The 27,374-nt window shown below is 45.6% G+C and overlaps 1 protein-coding gene across 1 annotated transcript in view; it reads right to left on the reverse strand.

Moving 5' to 3' along the window:
• The window catches only part of chd7 (chromodomain helicase DNA binding protein 7), a gene marked incomplete at both ends in the record, with an annotated part of 53,331 nt that extends 27,002 nt beyond the window's left edge, over positions 1 to 26,329 (reverse strand). Inside the window, 10 exons of the mRNA XM_083888906.1 lie at positions 1,651 to 1,788; positions 1,917 to 2,000; positions 2,152 to 2,269; positions 3,566 to 3,621; positions 5,324 to 5,389; positions 7,577 to 7,699; positions 7,968 to 8,112; positions 17,561 to 18,033; positions 23,830 to 24,161; positions 24,835 to 26,329. Coding sequence (XP_083745032.1) covers positions 1,651 to 1,788; positions 1,917 to 2,000; positions 2,152 to 2,269; positions 3,566 to 3,621; positions 5,324 to 5,389; positions 7,577 to 7,699; positions 7,968 to 8,112; positions 17,561 to 18,033; positions 23,830 to 24,161; positions 24,835 to 26,329 — 3,030 coding nt within the window. The remainder of the gene's footprint in view (positions 1 to 1,650; positions 1,789 to 1,916; positions 2,001 to 2,151; positions 2,270 to 3,565; positions 3,622 to 5,323; positions 5,390 to 7,576; positions 7,700 to 7,967; positions 8,113 to 17,560; positions 18,034 to 23,829; positions 24,162 to 24,834) is intronic.
• Positions 26,330 to 27,374: the final 1,045 nt, after the last annotated feature.

Genomic DNA, 27,374 nt, shown 5'->3' on the forward strand with positions numbered 1-27,374 from the left:
GGGTTATTATTTTTAGAAAGGGTAAAGCGGAGTCTAAACTGGGTTTTACAGCAAACTCGGGTAGAACTCGGCAAAGGAACAGTGTGAAACATTTAAGAGGGTTTTTAGAATACGACGTTCATATATACTTTAGGAGGAGGGCCTTGCTCTTGAATTGACAGGAAGTCATGCGAATTATATTTTCCTGATTCTTTCAACAGGGTCTCTGCAGGTTTCAGCAAGTCAAATTTAAGACTTTTTAAAGACCATAACGAATACAATTTAGGCCCATTTAAAATCCATACTGGCAAAAAAGTACAAAAGACATGGAAAAATTGGAGCCACAAATCGTTACGCTAAGATACGCTAAGCTAAAAACACACCGCGGCACGCGCACCGCACACTAGCTAGTGGTCCTCAGTAAATTCTCACCGGGCAGCACAGGTTTCGTGTTGTAGTTCTGTTATCGCATCCTCAAAAATAGAAACATTTCAAAGCGAGACTGAAGTCTATGCATCTTTTAAATGAAAGTCACGTTAATAGATTTTTAAGACCTTTCAAAAGACCTTTTATGAGATTTTAAGGCCTTAAATTCAAATTGTAGGATTTAAGACTTTTTAAGACCCCGCGGATACCCTGTTCAACATCTTTGTTAAAACTGGAACAGGATTGTGGTTTAGTTCTACATAGCGTTGCAAATGGGCAGAAAATTCCTGATACATTTCCAGAAACTCTCCATGGGATTGGGAAGTTTAGTTCCAGATATCTGTGAAATATTGCAAATTGGAAACTAGAGCTGAAACAATTAATCGATTACTAAATTAATCGTCAACTACTTCGATAATCGATAATCAGTTTGAAGCATTTTTTTTCCATGATTAAAACAAGATTTCTGATTGTTTTAGCTTCTTAAATGTGAATATTTTCTTCATTTCTTTGCCCCACATAAAGAAATCATTAAAATTGAATCATCAAAACAAGACATTCGAGAACATCGTCATTTCCAGGTTTGACAAACACTGATCAACGCTTTTTGACATTTTATGGATTAATCGAGAAAATAAACGTTCGTTGCAGTTCTATTGGAAACTTTCCATGGGAATTCATGCAACCCTAGTTCTACGGTCCGAGTGTAATCATGCACCAAACTATTTCCACGCAGCAGATTTTTTGTGTGACGGATCAATCCCTGCCAGAAATGGTCCAACATTTGCACACATTTTTTCTGTTAGTCAAAATAACCGTCCCCCGAGCCACAGCACTAGTGTGGCTAAAAATATAACTGCCTCCATGTGCTGCCCTGGAGCATTTCTAACATGGTCGTTCAAAGAGAAACAGTAGGCAGTAGTTAAAGAGATGGACACAGGCAAAGAAAGGAGTGATGGAGAGAAAGACCACAGCCAGTCAGCTGCTTCTGTTCAGCATTAAACACACAGTTAGTGGTTTGGTCTGGCCACAAGAGCAGGGCGTGTGTGTGTGTGAGCGAATGTGTAAGACCGCAAGAACGTGGCCCTGTGGAGAGCATTAAGGGAGCTGTAAATCTGCAGGAGGAAGGAGCAGGCGGCAGGCCAACACACACAAACACACACATGCACACGCCTTCTGGGAGGAGGCTGATAGCACCCAAAGAGCATCCATCAAACGCTCTCACACACACACGTGGCTACTTACCACTTTCGTCGTGTTGGGCGTGCGCGCGACTATGCGTTCGTATTCGTCGATCTTCGACTGGTCGATGTCGGCCTTCAGCTCCCACGTGGAGTCTTCGTAGGCCAGACTGCACCACTTCACCAGATATAAGGTCACCATCTGACACGCCAACAGGAACGGGGGGAGGGGGGGGAGATTGGGTGAGTGTGCAGTTTGAGTTGGAGAGAGAGAGAGAAGCCCCCCCGAGGCTCGGAGGCACAAAAGATGACAAGAAAAGATCAAAGCACCTCTCCGTTTTCATCTGTGCTCTCTGAAATGTCCAGGACACGGTCCACCTCCACATAGTCCGGGTTAAAAGGCTCATCGTCCATCTGGAGAGAAGCAAGTCCACTTTTATTTGTTTTGGAGACATTACAAGTCCATTTGTTGGTCAGATAATTTCATGTTTGCATCATATAAATGAGAAAAATGTTCATTATCTTTTCTAAAGCAGGAGTCGATATCGTGGAGCCGACGTCTTACCTCGGTTATAAAGCTGTTGAGCTGTAGCTGCTTGGCCCTGAACCTCTTGATCTTCTGGTGGACTCTTTTGTCCTTCTCCAGCTCCTGTAGCTCTGCCCAGCGGCAGTGGAGGTACGAACTGAGACACGAGAGACGAGAGTCGCGAGTCAGGGAACACAGCAGTGATGCAAGGCTACAGGTTCAGGACACCGAGTTATGCCGATTTGAGTTTATTGCATTGTCCCTTTATGTATTTGTTAAGGGGGAAGAATGGGTGTAGGCTTCTACTTATCCCTTTTCGAACGAGTCAAATGTATGCTATATTGAAGTTGGCTTTATATATATAAAAAAAAAATCTATCTCATAACGACAATAATTAAATGCAGCTTTTCAGTGTTAAAAATTCAATAAAAGAGAACGGTTTTCTGCTTGGACAGGCCATGAATCATCTTTTCATTATATCTCACTCCCACTGGTCAAAAAAAACCTGTTTGATCCTGTGTTTATTTGGCATTCACTCCCAAATAAAATGACTCTGCAAAGCATCTTTAGCTCCTATTAGCAATAGCGGGGACTAGGGTTGCAAAGGGGTGGTACATTTCTAGAAACTTTCAATGGGAACTTAAAGGTGCATTATGTAATAAATCTAAAGCAACTGGCCATAAAATCCTCCTAATATGTCACAGAGACTCAGGAATAATGTTCATATAACAAACTGAACTCACCAACAACAACAACAACAACACAGCCAAAATATTTGCATTAAAAAAAAAATATTTTGCAGACTGCAAATCATGTTTATGTTTTGGCATGTGGCACCACCTACCGCCGTCTACCAATCATTGCAGTCCGTAGAGTCTCAGTTGCCGAGCAACCACGGGTTGCCAGTTACGTCAGAAAACGAAACCTAAAACACCTTTTGAATTTGAATGTAATAACCGTTTTTGGCCGCATTCTTACATGGCGCCTTTAAGTTTTGGAAATATCCCAAACTGGACACTTTTTGTGGAAATTAACTGGAATTTTTAGATCATTTCTTTCATGCAACTTTTACTTTAAGGACGCTTTAAGAACGCTTTAAGAACAACAAGGCTGTTTTCCTCCATAAACATTCTGTAGACAGAGATCCTGAATGATGTGAAAAGCAGAATAACAACACATTTCCTTGTGGAATTCCCCTCCAAAATCCCCAGTAGAAAAGACGGATAAAAACAGCATGGATTTAGTGGCATCATGGGAAACGACCAATTTCGTGTTATTGATGAGAGTGAATCTGTGACAAAATAAACACGGGGCGAGGAATACAGTCACAGAGGCTTTCAGGCTGAATATACTGAGCTTTTCACACTTGAAAGCCTTTGGAGACTCTGGAGTGTGTGGAAAAAAAAAAAGGAAGGCCTGCTGTGAAAGAAAAAAAAAATGGTGTGTTACTCACAAGCCCTTGAACTTGACATAGAACTCCTCCACCTCCACTTCCTCCCCCTCCTCCAGCTGGAAAGGAAAAAAAAACGTTAATAATAAGTGTGAATATAGCAACGGCATTGGTGAAAGAGCAGAAGTGGCTCATTATTGTTATACAACATGGTTGAATTGGTGAAGTGGCGCTGCCTATTAGTGTCACACCTGCAGGTCGGTCAGTGAGGCTAAAGCCTCCTTTTCTGCTGAGGCCGTGTTCTTTACGTCTCTTTCTGTTTGTTTACACTCGACCAAACGGGCCATTGTATTAATATTATTATTAGACGCCACCTCTATGAGAACCAGAGGAGACACGAGAGCCTGGTTATTTGTTACTTTCACAATTCAACAGCAAAGTGGATTAAAAGGCACGACATTCTGACGTTTGATAATATTGTTTAATATTAATAATAATTTAATCTTCTGTCAGCATCGCAGCGTGCGGCTGCTTACGAGGCAAAGGACGATGGCCACATTTGAAGCACGCTTAAATAAAGAAGACGTTAGGTCAGGTCTTATCCACACAAACACAGAAATATGCCTTTACGCTATTTTTCTTTGTCGTCTTTCAAGCGTTTTCTGCAAACGTGACACTCAAAAAAACTTAACCCTATACGCTGTAGTACATAAAGCAAACATTACAATTTATACAATCACAGGAACAGAGAAAGAATGAACCAAAGGAAGAAAATAATAAAGTGTACAGACCATAAGAAGAAAAGGACAATATGTCAAGAAAGATTTTTTACTAGTCTGGGATGTTTTAATGCTCCCAAAATGCCAGTTTCATGTGGATAAAAAGCAGATACAATTAAAAATAAAGTATGTAGAAACAAATAAATTGAAGAAAATTACATTTTGTAATTAGTGACCGACAACAGAATTAACTCAAGTAGAGCTCAGAGCAGACTAGGCCTTTAAATCTCTTCTTAAAACCCACATATTATAATTATCTTTAGATAAAGTGTGAAATATGGACTGGATTTTGGGACGGGGGGGGGGGAACACCTGTAGCAGCTCAGCTCTGTGTGTGGTCACTATACGTTATTTCCCTATACCGACGGCGTCTGTGACGAAGAGGAAATTAATACCATATAATTAGCTCTTTGTAGCACAGCCATTCCCCATCACTACTGTAACACACACACACACACACACACACAACTACACACACACACGCACGCACTGAGGAAATGCTAGCTCGGTGTCTGGTGTAGCTAGTGTTGTGGTTTTGGCTGAGAGCCAAGCGCAGGGTCAGCTCTGAATGGAGTTCTGAGATGTGTGTGCGCACGTGCACGCTCGCACGAGGGTGTGTTTAAGTTTGTGTGTGTGTGTGTGTGTGTGTGGCAGCTGGCTAGCAAAGGAAAGTTGGCTGGCAACTTCATGTGCATGCATGCATTGGCTCGGGGATGAGCTTTCTTTAGACGAGCCATCGAAAACAGAGTAGAGTCTTCACACACACACACACACACACACACACACACACACAGTCAATCACACACACACACACCCTCTCTTACACACACCGAAATACAAGGACTCTTGTCTCCACTTACCAAATGAATACTGTCTGAGGCTGTGTGTGTGTGTGTAATCTGCTTAGGCCAGCTGTGGAGCGGCTAATCAGATGACGTAAACCATGACTCAAGCTGGAGTGGCTATGAGGGCTCGTCTATTGTGTTGGTGTATCTGTGTGTGTGTGTGTGTGTGTGTGTGTGTGTGTGTGTGTGTGTCTCACCTGTTTTTTGGAGGTGCGCAGACCCATGATCTTCTCCACAATGGGACCCTCAGCTTCAGCCACATCCTGGAATCGCACATTAAAGAAAAACAGCGCCGTCAACACGACTACACCGCCAGCTCCAATCCATATTCAAACAGATGCAGGAGGCAAAACACGGAGCACAATGATTACTTTCATTCAGCTAAATAAACAAAAGTCGTTGTAGAAGGCGCCAGCATAAAAGTCAGGGAGTCATTAGTCACATCTGCAGATCTTGGGGCGCGTTTGACGATATCTTATAAAACATATTAAAGCCGATAACTGCAGATAATATCGTACACCCTTAAGTAATTTACCAAAATCCACCTATATGGGAACATAATTTACTAAAGTGACATTATAATTTGTTCAAGAAGGCTAGGGAGAGATTTTATAGCTTCTTAAACGGCAATATTTTGTAGCTTCCTTGCTGAAATTGGTCAAACTTAATGCTTTTGGTTTGAGGACAAAATAAGACATTTGAGAATATCATTATTTAGAGGCGAGAAAACCCAAGTCTCGGACACGAGACATAAGCTGTGTGGACCCAAATTAATCAGATCGTGCCATATTGGGATGATCCATTTTCCTTTTAATGGAAAAATAATTTACCAAAGTGACAACACGTTTTATTACAGAAGATCCAAATCTAGAGATCGAGACCGAGAAGTCGTCTGGAAAATATTTTACTGATGTTGTCGATCAAGTGAAGGGTCAGTTTCTCACAGACTGGAGCTCATTCACAACCAATGAACTCTATTTAGCCCCACCCCCCAGGGGGCTATTCAGTACAGCGTTACTTCCGGAACAGCCTCAATGGACAAGCTGGAAGATGAACCCGAGACTGAAAGCACATCCAAAAACCCACAGTACTTGCATGGACCACTGCTGCACGTGTGCACTTTAATGACTTTTTCTAAGTAGCACATGTAAGTCACAAAATTATTCTGTTTAAAATGAGGGCACGCTCTCCCTGCGTTCAGCATATATTACACTTGTTTTGCCATCTTTCTGCTCAATATATGTTGATCCTGTGGTTAAAATAGTTAGGCTATTTTAATAAGCTGAGAATAAATAAATTAATAAACCCTGAGACGGCAGATTCATATCAGCACTATGTCAACATTTTGGCAGACTGAGAAGAACGATTAAAATGTGTTGAAAAAGGTAAGTTGTTGGCAGATATTAATCCAAAAATAATGATTTAAAAAAACAAAATGAGGTACTTCAAAGCATTTCTGCTGACGAGTGTTTGCTATCAGTCACAAGAGAATAACCGTCTCAGCGTGGCTAAATCCATACTACTGCATTTTTTAAATCCGCATCTCGGCGAGTATTTCAGCGCCAACAGGAAGCCGTTCCCCTTTAAATGTGCACTTATGTGCTTTGGCTTCAGAAAATAACTGCCACTACCACTACTAAGACAAACAAAAATACACCGGTGAGAAGTAAGAGGAAGGATTTGTGTTGTGCAACCGCACGCTGAAGTTTAAACCCAGCTTTACATCCACAGCTGACTGATAAGAGCGATCAGGAAGTGAACATGGGGAAGTGCACTATCATTTCCAAAGCTCTCGTGTTTCTGCCTGTCCAGACTAAAGCCCAATTTATACTTCTGCGTAAAGTGCTCTGCGTAGGTTACGCGGAGCCTGTCGTAGAGCCTCTGCGTCGTCTCCGACTGCACAAAATATTTTTTGAAGTGTCCGTCACTCCGTCAAGGGACAACGGAGACGGCTAGAGCTGCGATTGGTCCTCAGGACAGGCCGAGCGAAGCTGCTCTGTGCCGGCTCACAGTGAGCACCGAGCGTCCACAGACGCGGAGCTGATCACCGCCGATAACGCCACTGCCAAACTAGAAATACGTCATATCTTAACACACACAGCACATGTTTAGACTCTAAATGGCCAATTTCTCACCTCAAATTATCTTAAAACTGCGTTTCGTCACACAGAAAAGTGAGAAACGGCCACTGTTTCAACAACAACAGTCTTTCTCTCTCGGACGCCATTGCTCACTGTAGCCAGAAGCACAACAACCTTGCGCAGCGACCCCTACTGATCGGGCGGGAAATTGCAGCGCGTGTCCGTCACGCAGTCGGATAATGCATTACGCAGTCGGAGAAGTATAATGTGGCCTTAAACTGCTGCGGCCCCGGACAAAAACAAGAGCCAAGAACTCGAAACACACAGTAGAGACAACGGCAGTTACTGTTTTTGAAACACGAGCCATACCTGTTGCCGAGATGGGGATTTGGGTGCTGACGAGTCGTCTCCACTGGCATCGTCGTCTGAAATTTTAAACTCCAGATCCTCCGTGTATCTCTTCCTCTTTACCTGGCGGCTGGAACGACGCTTCTGCGGGTGAAAGGAAAGAGAGACGCAAACGCGGCGGTGTCAGTGTCGCCGCTCACGCATCATGTGAATTTGGCAGAGAGCGATATACCCCCCCCCCCCCCCCGTGTGTGTGCTTAGCCTTTAAACAACGGACCCGGTTTACTAAACAAACACGAGACACTTCTATCTGCACGGGCTGATCAACCACCATTCTGGACACACGTCCTGAAGCGGAACGCGAGCAGAGAGTCGGGGATTTGGCGTACGGTTCCGTTCACGGGTCGCGTACCTGTACACCGTCGTCATCCTCTTCTTCAGGAGGCGATGGAGGCGGAGTCTTCACCTCCACATCATCGCTGATTGACGACTCTCTCTTCCTCTTGGAATCCTTCTTAGCATTGCCAGCCCCGACCTCCGCCTCGACCACCTTCTTGCTGCTGCAATGAAAGAGGAAAAAAAAAAAACGATGAATCGATTATTACTAAATTAATCGTCAAATATTTTGATTATGGATCATCGGTTTGAAGAATTCTGATCGTTTTAGCTTCTTAAATGTGAATATTTTCTTCAGTTCTTAGTTGCGTTCTTACACACTACAGGGCATTCTCAGTAACCTGATCCGAATGACGCAGAAGTTAATTTCAGAGGAACTGGTCAAAGTAGAGCCTTTGAAAGTTTAGGGGCCTCATTCTACGTCACATGACCCTCTACATCAGGATATGATACCCAGCAAGAATATGTATTGTGCACACAGATAGACAAACACCAGGACAGCGGAGGTTATGTGAATTTAAGACATCCGACTGTCTATTTACCATGATTTTGATATTTGGCAGGTCAATGTGCATTTTCTAGCAAACGGAAATGTTTATCATTTTTATATTTTTCTTTATAGGATTTATTGAAGAAAGACTGTATATACTGCAGAGTTTGTGCTATAATGAATAGCCTCCAGCGCTAAAGTGGCATTTTTCATGAGAAAACTCCCCTTCCCTGGTTAGGGTTAAGGATAAGGCTCTGTTTAGGCTGTGTTTAAAGGAGAATATCTACACAAACCTGTGTGTGTGTGTGTGTGTGTGTGTGTGTGTGTGTGTGTGTGTGTCTCCCAGGGGTGGTCGCCATGTTTGATTTACCCATTTAGAAATCATTAGTGTGCCTCAGGCTCTGGCACACAGGGGGTTAATATGATGAAAGACTGCAAGGAGGCGGAGGGAGCAAGGTAGCAAAGATAGAGAGATACAGCGAGGAAGAGTGTGTGTGTGTGTGTGTGTGTGTGTGTGGGGTGTGGGGGGATGAAGGGAATGAGAGAGAAGGTGAGACAGGCAGACAGACAGAAAGAGAGAGAGAGAGAGAGAGGCCCCAGAGGGAGGAGGGGGGAAGGGTTAAGAGGCCCCCAGGCCTCCTCTAATCTCTGGCATGGAAAGCAAGCGGAGCCGGGCTCAATCTGGGAGAACTGGAGTCACCCACTGCACACTGTACCGACTCTTTTCAACCAATCAACTGGTCGCAGGGGGAGAAGATGTCAACCACAGTCCACTGTGTGTGTGTGTGTGTGTGTGTGTGTGGAGAAAGACCTCATCATACTCAATAAATGATGAGATATTAATATTAAGAAATCCGGAATTAACAAGTGAAGCCTTCGGTTTAGCCGAGTTTTGACCGTTTCCTGCTGTACAACGTATAAAAGCATTTAAGACGATACACAGCCGGATCACTGGTGCCTTGCCTGGTTTTTTTTTTTTTGGCTCGTTTATTTTGTTTTCTCTTCCTTTTAAAATTACTGACTGGAAGTGGAAGTTAAGCACAAGAAGTCTGTTCACGGTTGACTTTTGAAACCTCACAAATACTGGTGTTGCAGCAGCATGAGATTGTTTCTCTTCATAAATGATCTTTGGCCAGTGTAAAAAAAGCTGAAGTGCATTTAACAGATAACGGTACGATTTCTGCTGCAGCTTTTCAGGTTAACCGCGGGAGTTATGGAGGCATTAACGTTCATTTTAAAATCTGGGATAAATATTAGCAGCAAACAAAAACTCGGCCGATCTTAAATAAACCAATAGCTTCACAAGTTAAGAGTGTATTCCTTTAAGAGAGCAGAAGGCGCGCGATGACGTCAGTGTGAGCGACGGCGTACGGAGTGCGGCTGTGTGTGTGCGAGTAAGTAAAGCTCAATTTATACTCTCCGTCGTCTCCGGGTGCACAAAATACTTTTTTTAAAGCGTACGTCACTCCGTCAAGGGACAACGGAGACGGCAAGGGCTGCGATTGGTCCTCAGCCCGTCTCTGGGCGGCATCAACGGGCATGCGGTGGGTGCCCTGATGATTAATGTGAGGAAGCACACGGAGTGGAAGTTCATCCGATTTGCCAGCCGACATTCTGAACTACATGAAGTGGGTTTCTTCGTCCGTGCCCCTCATCGGTCCAATAAGACGGTTAAATCGCAGTACATATCCGGCAAAATGACGGAGAACGACAAAATTGAGTGCGACTGTACCGGGAGAAATATTCGGGTTGCGATTGTTGTGATAAACACCTGGCATAAGAAGGCGAGAGGTGACCGTCGAGAGGTTTGCCTGCCGTGTGGAGATAACCGGGTCATTGAACCTGAACGAAGCGAGTCGACCTACTTCTTCAGCCCTGGAGAACAACAACAGCGTCCACCCCTACGCTACCGAAAGAGCCGAGTAGGAAAGTTTAACACAGTTTAGTGCTCTTGTCAAACAATTTAATTAGGTTAGCTGCGAGCGTATCACTGGTGCGTGACCCACGGTCGCGCGTTGGCGTTGCGTGCGACTTCCCTCGCGGTGACACAGCACAGAACCGGACCGAACAGATCGGCCTGTCGTCACGATACCCGATCTAGAATGTTCTCCGACATAGTGAGCGATATATCCACTCTAAATCTGGGCTCGGCGCATCCCTCCCTCCGTAGCGATGTGCTGTACGCCTGCGTTTCTCGCTCTCCCTCTCTGTGTCTATGCCGCTCGCCCTCCCTCGCTCGCTTGCTCGCCCCCTCCGAGTCCCTGGGGCCCTTCTCCTTTCATCCTCACGCCAAGAGCAATCACGATCTCCGTGGTAACGGCTGGTCATGTGACCTGCACCTGTTCCTCTGGCTGGTCGCCACACGCTGAAGCCATCTGGCCACACACACACACATGCACGCACACACACACACACACACACACTTCTCCACTTGGCTGCCTTCTGCCCTCTCTTCTTCCTGGCGTCTTCGTGGCCTCACTTCTCCATCACTCCGACTCTTTGTGCTCACTCTTTTCCTCTGCTGCTGCTGCCTCAACTCTTCTCAACAGTCCTTCTCTACATGCTTCTATCCACTTGCCCAAGCTCTTCATCGCGTTGAACAATCCAACACCAGGTGTAAATACATGCATTCTGTGCTGCACTATCACTCCATTCAGAGACGTTTTTTATATGAGGGATGAGCCGGTACGATACTCCACACAGCTCCGGCAATTTACACTGCTTCTCTTCTGCACAGCTGGAGTCACGAGACTAGTTTTCTAGCAGTATTTCGACCGATGGAAGAAACGGGAGCGCACTGCGCTTACAAGGTTCCTTTCTGTTATGCATTTAAAGGTGAAGTAAGTAGTTTATAGTGACATCTAGAGGAGAGGATGAAATTTACAACAACGAACTGCTCCTCTGCTCACCCCCTCCCTTCCCTGAGCGCTACGGTATCCTCAGCCGTCCTCAAACGTCGTCCTCGTCGTCTTTCTCCGTGGTGCGGGCGTACGGTCAGGTACTGGTGTTCCTTTATCTGCTGTAAAATACGTGTTGTCCTCCGTTCTAAGCGCGTAAAAAAAATCAGCGCGGGACTTCCCCTACAAGTAAAGCGACGCTTGATTTGTTCTCTCTGGTTTGTCCTTACAGGCTCCCGTAGAAACATGGCGTCTCGCTGCCAACAGTGGCAATGCAACAGCGGCCCGCGACCATGTTATTTTAAATGACTTTTTGAAACACTACGAAAATGAAACAAAAACTATTATACAGCGACTAGATGCAATGCATGAGCACATTATATGTATAAAAAAGTGGATTTTGGGTTATATAAATCCATAAATACTACGCAGTGTCCCTTTAAGTGAAATACGAAGTGTATTTAGGGTCCCCAGATAGGAGATATATTATTTTCTGTTAATATAAACTACACTGAGTTTGTTTTCCCGCCTACAAAATGAATATCACGGCATCGACATCTCAACTTCCGATCAGACGGGAGCTGCAATAATCACCGCTAGCGGCAGCGATGCGAGATCAGCGACCCGACCCGACCCACCGACATTCGTTTTTTATCTTATCAATTCCACGAGTTCTGTCCTTATTGCCTGCACTTTTCCGACCTTCAGGGTCATACGAGTGGCTGCTCTCTGAAGTAGTTTGTGTCTGGTATTCTGCCTTTTTACCTCCACTCTCAGCGTACTCTGCTAGATTTGTGTGCCGTGGTCATGCGGCTGACCCCTGGAACACATTATAGCCTCGACACAGACGACAAACTGTGTTTTGTTTTTGTTATGCTATCGTCATGCTCCTGGTCAAGAGCAGTGAAGGAGGACGAGGAGGAGGAGGAGCAGCTGCATGTGCAGGTAGTTGACCTCCAGGAATTTATGGCCACAAATAATCATGATGAGATCATCGGTGTTCAAAGCGCAAATGCCGATTCGCCAATCACCTGAAGATTAGCTGATAATCTGTGACTGAGCAAAACTCACATGTCCTCATCCAGTTTAATTTTCATTATTATTATTATTATTAGCAATTAACGATATGATTGAACTGTGAATTATGCTTCGTTCTGTATCTAGAATTATGTGAAATATCATCACAAATGTCGTTAATGCTATATCATGATGAAATATGTGACCGACCCCTAATGATCAGTTGTTTTTTCCAAGTCTTGACCAGAGCTTGAAGCTCACGTGGCCCCCCCAAGGTCATCTGAGTTGATGAGTTATAGGGAGGTGGATCCTTCTAAACATCAGCTCAAAGGTGGCCTCAATAAACATGCTGATTAATGGGATTATGTACCATTTACAATTGAATTCTTGATGCACCTTTACGTTAATGATGTCAACAGGGTTCAAGAACCTTGGTTGAGATCAAATTAAAAAGGGCTTTTCAAGGACTTTCCAGGACCACTTCCCACAAATTCAATTAGTTGCTTGTTGTTCTGCGTGGAATCTGACGTCAATGGTGGCGAGAGACAGTGGACGGTGTCCACAGCACCGCGAGGAATTATGACTCGATGTCTAGTCCATGTACATCAACCAAGGTAGGTGACGTCGTAACAAACAGGGGACACATATACCCAAATGTTAACTTCACTGTGTTCTTGCACAAATTTCAAGCACTTTCAATTAGAGCTGAAACAATTAATCAATTACTAATCGATTACTAAATTAATCGCCAACTATTTTGATAATCGATTTATCGGTTTTAAGCTTTTCTGATTGTTTTAGCTTCTTAAATGTGAATATTTAAGAAGCATAACAAATAAATCATTTAAACTGAATCATTTTGGTTTGTGGACAAAAACAAGACATTTGAGAACATCACCATTTCCAGGTTTTCTGACATTTTATGCAACAAACGATTCATCGAGAAAATAATCGATTACAAAAATAATTGTTAGTTGCAGCTCTACTTCCAATGGCCGTGTCCATGTGTATTTCGATGAAATTTCTAAAACTTCCAACTTCCTTTTATTTCAAGGACCCGCGGTAACCCTATGTCACTAATCTACCCGAGTGAACCTTGCCATACTGAAGACTGCTGTCATCACCTATTTAAAATAACGCGCTTATCAATAAACACTGCTCTAGATGAGCTTTTAATTTGGCGTAAAACTGAAATCAGATACAACTGAAGGAAAACGGACACCAGAACCCCGATAAAAAAAAAGACTGCCAACAGGTGAGTGCTTTCAATCGATATCTATATACCGTCTGATACTGACATCTACGTATACAGTCCCTTCTGGTCCAGGTGTCACTAAGCTCCACCCACCATCCAGTGACACATGCCGTGGACAGCTGTGGTGCACTGGGCTCGTGTGTCTCATCGTGTGAGTTGAGATGCTCCTTTCAGACGAGCGCAGGGAGGATAAAGGAGCGACAGGAAGCAGAGCCGTGGAGCGAAATATGGGGAGGGAAAGAGACAAATTGAGGAGGAAGCCAGAAACCGGGGGGGTGCAAGGGACACCTGCTGCTGTGATGAGTCACAAAAACATAAACACACACACACACACACACACACGCGCACCAATAACAGAAGGCAACACTTAAATATTGCTCATGTATTTGCATACATGAACAAAAACAAGTTTGCCTTTGTGCATTGTCTGACGTGTTTGTGTACAGCAAACAAAAATACCCCCACCTGACCAAACCCCTCCCCCTCCACATATATGCACACACACACACAGGCAGGGTGTGGCAGCTGAGCGCTGGGTTATTTATAGATGTACTTCCACTGTGAGAGACAGACGAGCAGAGAGAGAGTGAGAGCTATGGAAAAGAAGGATGGAGAGAGAAAGCAAGGTCAAAGGAGAGGAGTGAGCTAAACAGACAAGTAAACCACCTGATTCCTTCTCTCTCTCTGAACAGCTCACACCAACAGTGTTTAATACAACTCAGGTTTCCATTTATCAACTCCGCCTCTACGACGCCAATTAACCCTTTCCAAAACAAGACAAACCGTCTATAGCAGCGGTTCCCAGAGCCTGGGATGCACAAATGTGTCATTATTAGGACCCGAGCATGATTGTTCCTGTGGAGATTATTATTTTTATCAGAAGTTGTGCTCAGTTTTGAGGGGGTTAACGTGCATAAAAACTCTTGAAACATGGCACGGCGATTGGGTTGTGGGTAAAATGCTTTAGTGGGTTAATTCGTAGCCCCAGAGCTCTATAGCGCCTCCAGAAGTCAGATCACAGTCAGATAAAAGTCATGGGATCAGGAAGAAATTTGGTGAGTTTGTCAGGCTTATTCCAAAGATTTTTGAGGTATTTTTGGGGAATTTTTGATGCAAGAAAAAGTAGCCAAAATGACATTAAATGCAAAAATGTTCGATTTTTTTCTATCATGTCCAAGTGGCACATAGTTGTTCCGATTTTAATCAAACTTGGTACACTTGTTGCTCACATGATTCCAAACACATTTCTAATGTACTTCCATGAGCTCCGTCCACCCAGGAGTCGGGCATTTTGGAAAAACAAAAATGGCGAGTCAATGCATTTGAACTAACTCGTCCTAGCGCGGTTGAGCTAGATTTTCTCTACGTCAAAAGTTGAGGCCTCATTGCTCCAACAAATTTGACATTAAAATGGCACGAAAAGTACTTTAAAATTCCACTTTTTGAAAGCTTTACCGTGAACCGAACTACATGAGATTTCTCACCGTCGTCGGATATGACGAGTTGCGTGAGACGAGGGCCCTTTCACGACTGTGAGTCTTACGAGTGGTTCTAGATTTATGTTGTGATTTGGGTCAATATAGCTGGAAGTCTTTAAAAAGTGTGTCCCCGTATTAAACATTTGGGAAACACTGATCTGGGAAGCCTGTTCATCCTCAAAAAACGTAATGACGTCAAATACTGCCACACAAAGACCTGGACCTAAAAATACATGTAATATTAGCAATACAAATATAATAGAACATGATACCAATTTGCTTAGAAACCAATTTAATCCAATGTCTTACAATCATTAAAAATTAGATTCTAATAATGCATAACTCACAGAGTTTTGTGGTGACAATTCAACCAGCTGGAAAAGGGGAAGCAAACATTTCTGCAGTAGCCCAACTTCAAAGGGTTAACTGTAGAGCCTCACATCCTTGTTCCAGCAATTAAAAAGGAAGGTTTCAGTCTGCGGTAGATTATTAGTGCAGACTGTAATGCAAACACAGTGCATAAAGAAAAACACGGTAGCATGCTATGGGCCACATGAAACTCTTCAGGCTTCTGGGTTTATTTCTCCACCCACAGTCGGAAATCTTATATAAATCCCCCCAGAAATGCAATGGAACATATGTGAGTGTGGCCCTCACACGAGTGTTTTCTCTACAGAGAGAGTGAGGTTTCTGAAAGTTAATTTTAATGCTTTGAGGATTTTAAGCTCAGCATTTTTATTAACAAACGGAAAAAAAAAAGAACTCGACGTTTAACTTCACAAACTAAGAACTTTAACGTACCTTATGACAAACCCATCAGTCATGATCGTGACTAATGAAAAGCTCAACTTTATGAGTGCCATACACACAACCTCATTCAATATGCACTTTTAATTTAATTTAATGCGCAGAAATGCAAAAGACAGCATGAAAAAAAAAATCCTCAGTCCTCGGCTTGAATCAGAAGGAAGGTTAGAACGGTGGAGAGGAGATGGGTCGAGTGAGAGTAAAAGATGAAAGGACCTCCATCAGGAGGAGGCGTCATTGGAGGCAGAGGAAAAGGACAAGAAAAGAAAAGAGAAGATAGTTGTGTGATTGTCCACCATTTTAGAGTGGCAGTGAATGGCCAGCAGCCATTATTATGCTAAATTAACCTGAGAGCTCCAGGCCGCCACTCAAGATGGAGGAAAGCCTGACACCAGCTAGTTTACCAACACACACACACGCACACACACTAAGGATGAACTCACCCCCCTCCCCCACATTTCCTCCACACACACACACACACACACACACACACACTTGTGGCTGTGGAGTGGTCAGCAGCATAGCGCCTTCATTATCATCAGACGCCATTTTCTGCCACAAAGATTACCAACAACTCCTCCTCCAACACACGCATGCACATAAACACAAAAGGCCTGCCCCCTCCCCGCCTCACACACTCACTACAAGTCTCACACATTCCCCACCCCCGACTCTTCAACTGGCCGACGACACACACACACACACACACCTCCCCCAGTTCTGACCCCTGCCTGCTGCTCTGGCCCTCCCTCTTCCTCTGGATAAAAGAGGCTGAGGGGAAAGAGAGACCAGAGGCTCGGACAGGGAGGGGGGAGAGGGAGAGAGAGGGAAGCAGGGAGGGAGGGAGGGAGGGAGACGAAAGCAGAGATCACACTAAACAACTTTAAAGTTGTAGGATTGCTGAAGTGATGAGTGAAATCAGCCTAAACTCAAGTTATTCAATGATCTTTATCCTGTTTTTGATGCCGTGTTGCTTTTTTCCCTCCTCCCCCCCCCCAGTGTGTTGATGTTCAGATTGTCTGTGATTGGCTGAAATTGTCACAGATTATATGTGAATAGTTCATACTCTTGATAACGTGCCGTATCAATATACCCGCCACTCTTTACCGTATGCGAAGCCCTGACCTTGTCCGCTGCCACGACGGGTCTACTCATACGTGCTTCAGTTCCTCCAAATGGGAACATGATTGACGTCATGGTCTGTTGTAGACTTGAAATTAATGATTTGAGACCATTAAGTGCTCAAGTAAATGTTTACCGATGTTAGAAATCAGGTAAAAGCTTATTTCACCATTGAAAGCGCTCTTTGGAATCGCCCCCTGGTGGCTAAACGCTACTTCCGCCCTTCAACTTTTCAAAGCAGAGTATACAATCAAAGGGTTAACGGCATAGGGCTGAACAATAAGGATAAAAAGGTTGTGGAGATTAAAGGATAATTATCATGATAAATGTCACCGCTCTACTGCAAGGACTGGCAGAGCTTCTGATGACACGACTGGCAGCTGCTTTTTAATATGAGCGGACCGCCTTCATTTTCATAATGTAAATGTGTCCTTGTCAAAGAGTGTCTTTGGGGATTTATTTCAAACACACACACACACACACACACACACACACACACACACACACACACACACAGTGTTGCACATGTACTGATGTTCTTACCTGGTTTTCTTGGGGGTCTTGGTCTTGGGCGTGGAGCTCTTGGCTTTCTTCTCCTTGGGCTCTTTGGGGGTCTTGGGCGTTTTGGGCGTCTTCGGGGTCTTGGGCTCTTTGAGCTCCTTGCCCTCTGCCTTCTCCTTTGGTTTCTTTTTCTTCTTCTTTTTCTCCTCCGCCGCCGTCGGCGAACTTCCCTCCACGACTCCTGTGCCGGTAACCTGTTCACCGTCCTCGCTTCCTAATCGGGGAAACTCCGACTTAAAGTCCTCCTCCGCTCCTCCTGTCGCCACCTTCTTGTCTTCCTCCTCTTCCTCTCCGTCCACTACTTTTGCTTTCTTCTTCTTCTTCTTCTTTTTTGGCTTGGTCTCCTGTTGGCTGGACTGCTCTGTGCTGATAGGCTGGCTGGGCAAACCGGCGCCAACGCTCAGTCTTTCAGGAACCATCATCGAGGCATCGCCCGACGGGTCCGTGGGGGAATGCTGGAGGAAAAAAAGGGAGAGAATACATATCCACTGAGTTAGAAAGCCCCACTGATGATATTATCAAACCAAATATGTTTATATACAGGGCAAAAGTGTGCAAGATATGCATACCACAACCATCCAACTAAGCCTTCAAATTACATGTGCAGATGTGGCTAAGAAATCCTTAAAAGTCCGGCAGTAATTTGTCAATTAAGTAAATAAAAAATAAATACTAGGTTTTAGGTTTTAAATGCACAGAAAACATTTCCCATTTATGGATCATACAATGAATTGATGAAGGATCTGAATGTAGGATAATATCAAACGGGAACGAACAGCAGCTCCACATTTTTCCTTCAAAAACAAAATGGGGATTCAAACCAGTCAGAAATCCTTCTTACTACTGCGCTTGGAAATTTATCACAATCCAATGTGGATTTATTTGAACATTTCAAGCTTGTTTGCTTCTATTTTCCCCTTCGACGCCAGCGCTGCCATGCCAGGCTGTCAGTGAGCGCTCATACACGTTCTGTAGGGCGGAGGGTTGACTTGTCAGTGTGGCAGACTACAGAGCAAAGAGGGGAAGATCTATCCATCCATCCATCCTTTTCATCCACGCACAAGACAGCCACCTCCCCCATCTCTCTCCAGGACTCCCTGTTGCTACGGTTTCCTCCCCACTACTGCCTCCTCCTCCTCCTCCTCCTCCTCCTCCTCCTCCAGCAGAAAACCTCAGTAAACAAACTGGCTGACACCTCATTCTTCCTCCTCCCTTGCTCTCCTGTAGACTAAAGCCCTCTTCTCTCCTTCGTCCTCCACCTCCTCCTCATTGCTCCCAAGTAAGCTTTCGGTGACAGGAAACTGGTTACCAGCTGTTGGGAGCCTCTCCAGCTGCCTCTCCTCCCGTTCCTTCTCTTCTATCCCTCCCTCCCTCCCTCTTGCTTCCTCTCTTTCCAGCTGCTCAGGGTCCCAGTAGCAGATGGGAAATCAGGCATCATGACACGAATAAATTATCTCCATACTTCAAAAAGGCACAACGAGGGAGTGTGTGTGTGTGCATGTATCATACGAGTGAGAGAGAGAGAGAGAGAGAGAGAGAGAGAGACTGGGCCTTTGAGAGCACGTGTGTGTGCGCAATTCAGTGTGTAAAAGTGTGTCAGCGAGGTGTGTGTGAGCATCAGCAAGTTCAGAGCAAAATGCTACAGCAGCAGCTCCACACACACACACACACACACACACACGGACACACACATCCCAACTGCAAGGTCACACATCACACAAACCTCTGCACACAAACACCTGCTGACACACGTAAAATGAGCCACTTAATAACACAAAAGGGCGTTAGTGAGTGTGCGTGTGTGTGTGTGTAAATGCATGTATGAGTTTGCCTGAGTAAATGTGTGTGTAGTGCAGCTGAGAGAGAGACACACACACAGATGAGGGGAATGCAGTGCCCAGCGATAAATCTGTCCTCCTGCCAAGATTCCCAGATAATCAATCACATGAATGACAACGGAGACACACCGAGTGTTTACACAATCACACACACACACACAGATTTTGAGTCCTGCATCAGGTTTGGTGTTGTGCAAGAAATTTCAAGTGTCATCATTTTCTACCACAGCTTCTGGACACAGCGTTGCAAAAACTCCTCGTCGATAACTGAATTCAATTAAAAATCAGCGAGCAGCACTTTCACTGACCGGAGCCTCGAACATCACACCCCATCCTGTCGTTGGGATGCTACATGACGGTGCTGGCATTAGCATTCTGCACCACCTGAGGCATGGACCTCACGCATGAAGGGCAGGTCCCACACCTGTTGATCTACCGGTCTCACACTATGGACTTTGAGAATGGATAAACACTACCGTTCAAAAGTTTCAATTAGAAATGCCCTTATTTTTCAATGAATATAACATTAAATTAATCAGAACTTGCTTAGAGAAAATATGCCAATTTTCCATTGATGACAATAGGTTATACGAGGGCAACATTTCCACCCAAACGGAATCTTTGACAGAATTTCAAACTCAATCTTTGCATTTCCGTTCGAAATAATGACGACAACAAAACAACCGACCCCATCCGTTCCATTTTTGGCACTCTTCCCTTGGCGTACCAGAGCAAAATGGTACAGTACGGAAAAACGTCACTTCATTGCGACCGGTATTTCTTGAAGACATCGTCTACCGAGTAAAGGTACGATACTCAGTCGAAGTGCAAGCCTGACCCAGAGCATTACTATTCCACAACGTACCACGATGGGAACACAGCAATACTGTCCAATTTCAGAACTTAAGACGGTTGTTGTGGCACCGCCAACAGCACTATGGGCTGCCCGTGGTGGACTAAACTAATGTCCCAGGTTTGGTTCATTGTCACACGTGGGATTTTGGGTTTCTTCAGAATCTGCTTAACAAGTATCCAGGCTCTTATAAATAAATCAAAAAGGATCCATTAAAAACTGAGGTCTGTGCGACTAAATCAACAGACTCAGGAGATGAAGAGTGTCAAGTGTCATCTCGATCAGGATGCAGGGAGGGTGGAGGACAGTGTGAGGATGAAGGTGAGTCATGGAGTTGGGGGGGGGGGGGGGTGGTGGAGGCAAAAAAAACACTTAAGACTCCCAGAGGATGGAGTGAAAGGAAATATGTTCCTCTTTGATTCAGCGTATCCCTTGACCGTCCATCCATTCTGCCGTTCTTCCATGCCTTCCAAAAACTGACAGCTGCTAAATACAGCATCTCCCACCAGTCAGTGGATTTGTGGCGTGTTCATTCATCAAGACCTGCGAAAACCTTTGCATGAGTCTTTTCTAAATTTAGAGGGAATTTCATTCAAATAGTGAAAGAATTGCAACAACTGGCCCAGTGTTTTATGAGACTCTTAGGGAGGGAAAGTGCTTTTCAATACACGCAGTCGTCGAATGCCTTTTAATACCAGACTCACATGAATTTGCTTTTGAACTGAACTTTCATGTCATAGTACAAAACATTAAACCTGTAGCTTTCCTTAATAACTGTCTCAATGAGCCACAAACTGAAGGGGAGAATACGATTAGCTATTGTATGATTAGAAAACCCTTGTGCAATGATGTTAGCACAGCTGAAAACGAAAGGGTAAAATCATTATTTTGAATAAAAATCATTATTTCTAATCTTGTCAATGTCTCGACTATATTTTCTCTCTTTCAACTCTTTTGATGAATAAAAGTGTGACACAAAAAAAAGTTTGGGGTATAGGTGACCCCAAACTTTTGAACAGTAGTGTATACGTGTAACTCGTGTTGCTTAAAGAACGTGATGACATGACAATTGTCTTTCCAGCAGATTAACAGTCACAGTAGTAAAAAAACAGAAATGTGTGGAGTTGTGGTAAACAGCAGCAAGTCGTAGACACAGCGCAGAGCCAAGTCTGAGTGTGACACAAAACATAGATAGCAGCAGCACGCGCTAGTGCTCTTAAAGGGACACATAACCTTATACTCTCTTCTCTGTGGGCAGGTGAGGTGGAGTTTACCAATAATTATTTTATCGATAGATCAGCAAAGAAGTAGCTCGGCGAGGTTAGCACCCGTCATCTTCATATCCATCCTCACAGGACGATTAAGTGAGTCGCCTTTATTAATAATAACAACAACAACAACAACAACAACGCAGCCAAACTAATCTGCTGTGCTTCTCCAGAGGTTTCCTCAGATCACGTGCTCATCCTTCTTCTATCCGCCACTTCTAATGACGTGACAGCTCCACGTGAAAAATGTAAACTTAAAAAAAAAAAAAACACTCTTATATGAAAACAACAATCCTAACAAGGATTGCTGATGAATTGCAGACGACCGGTTAATTTCACAGAAACGAGGCAACGGAGGGAACATGGGAGAAGCGGCGTGTCCTCGAAGCCCGAAGCCTGGGCGAGATGGATGCTACGACAGCTCAAAGAGCGCTGGGGGGGAGGGTGGGTGGAGGGGCGAGACAGGCATGTTATATGTCAGCTCGAGTGCTGCACGCAACAGTGTGTGGTTGAGATGTGGAATAAAGGTCACAGCACAGCACTCTGCCGGAGCTGTGACCTTGAGCTGCTGACGAAGGCGGGCGCGTGCGTGCGTACGTGCGTGCGTGTGTGCGTGCGTGCGTGCATGCGTAATAACCGTGCTTAGTGAACAGATGGAGCTTAGAGTACCAGACATACAGTCATCATGACTGACTGGCCAGCTTGGGGTGTGTGTACGTGTGTGGCTCTTTCTAACAAGTGCATCGTGGGGCACGGAGAGAACTCCCTTCCTGTGCCGCAGACAGACACACACACACACATCTCATCTAGATAGGCTATCCTATTTCTCCAGGCACTTTTGCCATCCCATTCCAGACCACACTATCCCAAAGCCACACGGTTGGAGCGTGTGTGTGTGTCTATATGTGTGTGTGTGTGTGTGTGTGGGTAATGACGGGGGGCTGTCGGGCCCAGCGCACGCAACATGCCCAGGACTCACCAGTCAACCTGGCATCTAGGTCAGAAGTGCCAGATAAATTGAGTGTGATGGCTGAAATGTCAAAAAAAAAAAACAAACAAAAAAAAAACATACACAGCCTCACAGGACTGGTGGTAGAATAGGGTGGTGTGGTGTGTGTGTGTGTGTGGGGGGGGGGGGGTTGTTGGTAGTAACTGAGCAGAGGGGAGCAGTGTGGATGAGAATGGAAGCGAAAGAGAGACCATATCTGTGTGTGTGTGTGTTTGTGTGCGTGGCCACAGGGCTGCTATTGTGTGTGAATGGGTCAGTGGAGAAAGGGGGCTTTGAGCAACAAAACAAGCTAATGGAAGCCAAGGGCACGTGATGCAGGCAGCGGTGACACACAGACACACAGACACACACACACACACACACACAAGGAAGTTACCATTGAGAACTGCTAACCTCTTCCCACCACCCCTTCCCACCACCCCCTCCCTCCTCCTCTTCCTCCTCTATACTACAGATCGTGGACTCCCTCTCTTGAGATCTTTGCTTGTTTTCCCACTTCATTCCTCTTAGCGTTTTCCCCTCACCCCCAATCTCTTAATCACCCTCTAGCTTTTTTTTTTTTTTTTTTACCCCCCCCCCCCCCCCCCCCCCCCCTCTCAATATCTCCATCTTTTCTAAACCTTCCGTCTCTCTGGACATCCGGCTTCACAACATTAACTAAAGAGATGACACTATTGAAATGGATCAGAGAAACCCGGCAGACAGACAGACAGGTAGACAGACAGGCAGAGTGAGAGCGGAAACAGAGGAGACGGGGAGAGGGGAGAGACAGGAAGGGAGGTTTCCTCTACGGGGGGGGGGGGGGGGGGGGGGGGGTGTGGGAGCAAGAGGGAGGAGAGATTATGCTGGTGGCGCCTCTCTCTGTGTGCGCACATGCATGTGTGTATGTGTGTTGCACACGTGTCTCAGGATATGCAAGCACACAGGAAACAAACAGCTGCAAAAATCCATTCCCCCTGCGAGCACACACACACAGAAACACAACCACACACAAGACCGACAGTACACACACAAGAAAAAAAAAAAGTGATATGAACACACACACACAACCAGTGCCCAATGCACCGCTGTGTTTTCAAATGTCATGTACACACATTCATGCACACACACACACACACTTCCCCTACACTCCACTCACATTCCCCCACCCACATGAAAAATCAACTTTCTGATGAAATACACCCACACGAAAACAAATGCACACACACACACACACACACACACACACACACACACACAGAACGCTGCTACCACATCAAAGCATTTGTTTTACGCACACTCACCTGTATGTGAGGCACTTTTTGTGGAGTAACAGGGGGTGAGGAGAGAGGATGGGGGGCGGCAGACGTAGGCACCCATGGGTTGGATCCCTGGTTGGGTTGTGGGGGTGTGCTCTGCAGGTGGTGGTGGGGCAGGTGCGTGTGCTGTGTTTGAGCGTTCTGGGTGGGCGGCGCTAAACCCTGGTTTGAGGCCGACGCAGCTCCGTGCTGACTGGCAGGCGGTCCCTGGAAACCCATGAGTGCCGGCTGCAGCGGCTGCCCGTTTCGAGAGGCCTGCTGCTGGGCCTGGAGCAGACGCTGGTCTCCCCCCTGACTGACAGGAGCTTCATGGGGTCCTGAGAGTAGACGGCGAGAGAAACACGTATTCTTTAGACAGAAATTTACCTAAATGCTACCATTCTTTTGTTAAGAGTGTACTCTTTGTTAAAAGCATTCAGATAATACAGTAATAGGCCCCTTTCAAAGTAGACATTTTGACACGTAAAAGGACAGGTAGCGCTGATGACATTTAAGATCGTTCTATTCAGTTCATGCAACAGCGAGCCAGCTTTCAATCTAAAAAGAGAGGCGTCTGAATGAGACTTAGCAATCATTTGTTTATTTAAACCTGTGCTTTTCCTAATGTGCCATGTCAAATAGCTATGAAACAGGCTCATAGACATTAACTGGCTGCAACAAAATGTATAAAAATGATCAAAAGCACTGAAGGTGTAATGGTATGGATGTTTGTGAATTACTGCCATCATTTTCTGGTGCAACTGTGAGATTTAGATGAGCTACTGGTTGATCCATCGTCAATCTGATGTCACTTCTATGAATATTTGGCAGAATTATTAAGACAAAAGCACACATTATATATTTGGGTATATACATGTCATATGTCCATCTTTTAATTTGTCAATATTACGATTTACATCTCTTAGTAAATAAAATGTTTGAACCATTAAAGTGACCAAAATGAGAGCAGTGCATGCAACACAGGACAGGCATCAACTGTGTGGTGTTTACCTTGCTGCTGCTGGAGCTGAGGCCTGTTTGGACCCATTTGTGGACCACGCTGAGGCCCCATACTGGGATACATCTGCCCTGCATTGGGGGGCATGTTGTGGTTCTGCTGGTGTTGAGGGTGTGGCGCAGAGATTGGGTTTGGGGGAGTTCTCTGTGGGTGAGGCATTGGATTGGGTGGAGTCTGCAGGGCTGTGTACCCTGCAACCTCAGGGGGCACAGGCAGTCCGGCGCTAGGGGGTCTGACCTGTTGGGGAGGAGGGGTTGGGGTACCCAAAACCCGCATGGGGGACAAAGATGCGGGAGAGGGGTAAGATCCCTGAGCTGGGGGGGCAAGGTGAGACTGGGGCTGATTTTGAGGCTGGGGCACATTCTGGGGGTGCTGGGCGTGGTTTAAAGGGTGCAAAGGCTGGCCCTGCTGACCAGGCTGCTGCTGCATAGGGGTAGAATGGGGCTGGGGTTGGTGTGCTGTTGAGGTGGGATAACGTTGCCCCTGCTGACCCGCTGCTGGGCCTGGTCCCTGGTTAAACCTTTGGCCAAGCTGTCCTGCTCCCAATGCCTGGCTAGTGTTAGTGCTGACATTAGTATTAGCACTCGGGCCCATCCCGGGTCCAATAGCTCCGTACTGAGCCTGATAGCCAGGGTACTGGGCTCCCCCAAACCCTGCCATGCCCTGTTGGTGCTGGTGGGTATGTGGGGGCTGTCGAGAGGGGGAGTGTGGGTATCGGGGTGTGTGGCCCATGTTGGGATAACCCTGGGGCTGAGGCTGGGGCTGGGGCTGGGGCTGCGGGTGTCTCATCTGGGCTCCTCCCATTCCGACATGTCCCAGGTAATGAGAGGGGTCCTGGGCAGGAGGGTGTGCCATGCTCTGTTGAGGGTAGTGTTGGTTCATGCGAGCTGCGTTGGGTGTCTGTGGGCCTTGCATACCACTATAGTTGCCTTGAGACATCTGGTAGCCTCCCATCTGATTGGGGGCGCCCCCTTGTTGAGTCGAAGGCTGCTGATACGCCGATCTGCCCTGCTGCTGCTGCTGCTGCTGGGCCCAAACTGCACCCCCACTAGCACCAGCTCCACCCCCTGCCCCAGCATCACCTGGGTACCCATGGTGGGGGTTGCTAGCATTGGCTGGATTATTATGGTAGTGGGAAACTATGCCATTCATGGTCGCATTCACATTTGGCGGCCCTTGGGTGGGACCATTCTGGGCCATCATTCTTCCTCCAGGGGCACCAGATTGATCGTAACCATACGGGCTGTGGTCGTACATTTGCCCCAATTTAGGCTGTGCTGGGCCATTCCCAGCGCTATGGATCATCCCCTGGTGGTAACCCCGGTTTCCCTGATGATCATGGTTCAGAGAGGGATTAGTCTGCTGAGCTAGAGGGTTGGACTGGCCAGGGGCCGGCTGCTGAGGAAAGCAGCCTCCTAAACCATCTAATCCATCTGAGAACAGCCCTGCATCGTCCCCGAATAGACTCAACATCCCTGGGTCTGCCATGGGTGGGTGGGGGGCCCACAGATGGAGGGGATGAGATGAATAGATGTGTTGTGCAAGGAGAAGCTAACAGCCAGCTGCTAATTTGTAGCTTGTTGCTCCATCGTCCTCATTACAGTTCCTGAAGAGAGACAGAAGAGAAGAAATGATTATCCTGCTGATCACAAGTATCTCACATCCAAGTTCCCTTTTCACAAAGAAGTGGAATAAAATGTGAACAAGCAACAAAAGGCCTTGATAAACTTAAATCATAACACGACTGAGCAAATTCACACCACTTCCCCAAATCACTCTACCTTCTTCAGTAGCCATATTAAGAAGTGTTAGGGCAGAGGTGCAGCTGCTGAATAACTTGAATGTTTAGCAAGTTAATGAGCTGTAACCAACTCAAAAAAAAAAATGATTCCATTTTTTTTTTTAAAGAAGCACACACCCTAAAAACACTTCACATTAGCACTGCCACAAAACCCTCCCCCACTGCCATTTTACAGCCAAACAAAAGAACTTCTTTCTTTCTTTTTTTTTTTTAAACACACGCACGCACACACACACACACACACACACTTGGAAATCATTGAATGTGTGTGTGTGTGTGTAAGTGTGTGCATGTTAGAACAAAGGGCCCAGCAGATGCAACTCTGTTTGAACAGCAGCAGCTGCCATCCAGTCAGCCAACAATCAACCAACCAACAGACAACTTTTTCCATCTACCGCAGTCACAGTTTGGGTCACCGAGACCCTCGGTGGACAAGTTAGTAAGTTCAGTCCAAGTAAATGACGGTCTTTTCGGAGGTAAAATAAACACGTAAACAACAAGTCTACTTTATTGTTAATAACCTCACTATTTTCTTGAGACAATAATCTCAGGTGGAGGGTGACTGTAATTAAACCAATACACCAGTCTGCATGAGTGAGTGGGTAAAAGATACTCTAAGTGGATCTAAGCCAGCGTGAATGTAAGGGGGGGAGGCTGCATCAGAGAGAGAGACAAGGACGAGATGGGGGAGGTTGGCTTGTTGCTTCAATGCACTGCAAAAAAAAAAAAAAA

The sequence above is a fragment of the Microchirus variegatus genome (genome assembly GCF_963457635.1).
Source record: "Microchirus variegatus genome assembly, chromosome: 5".
In the NCBI taxonomy this organism is placed as follows: Eukaryota; Metazoa; Chordata; class Actinopteri; order Pleuronectiformes; family Soleidae; genus Microchirus; species Microchirus variegatus.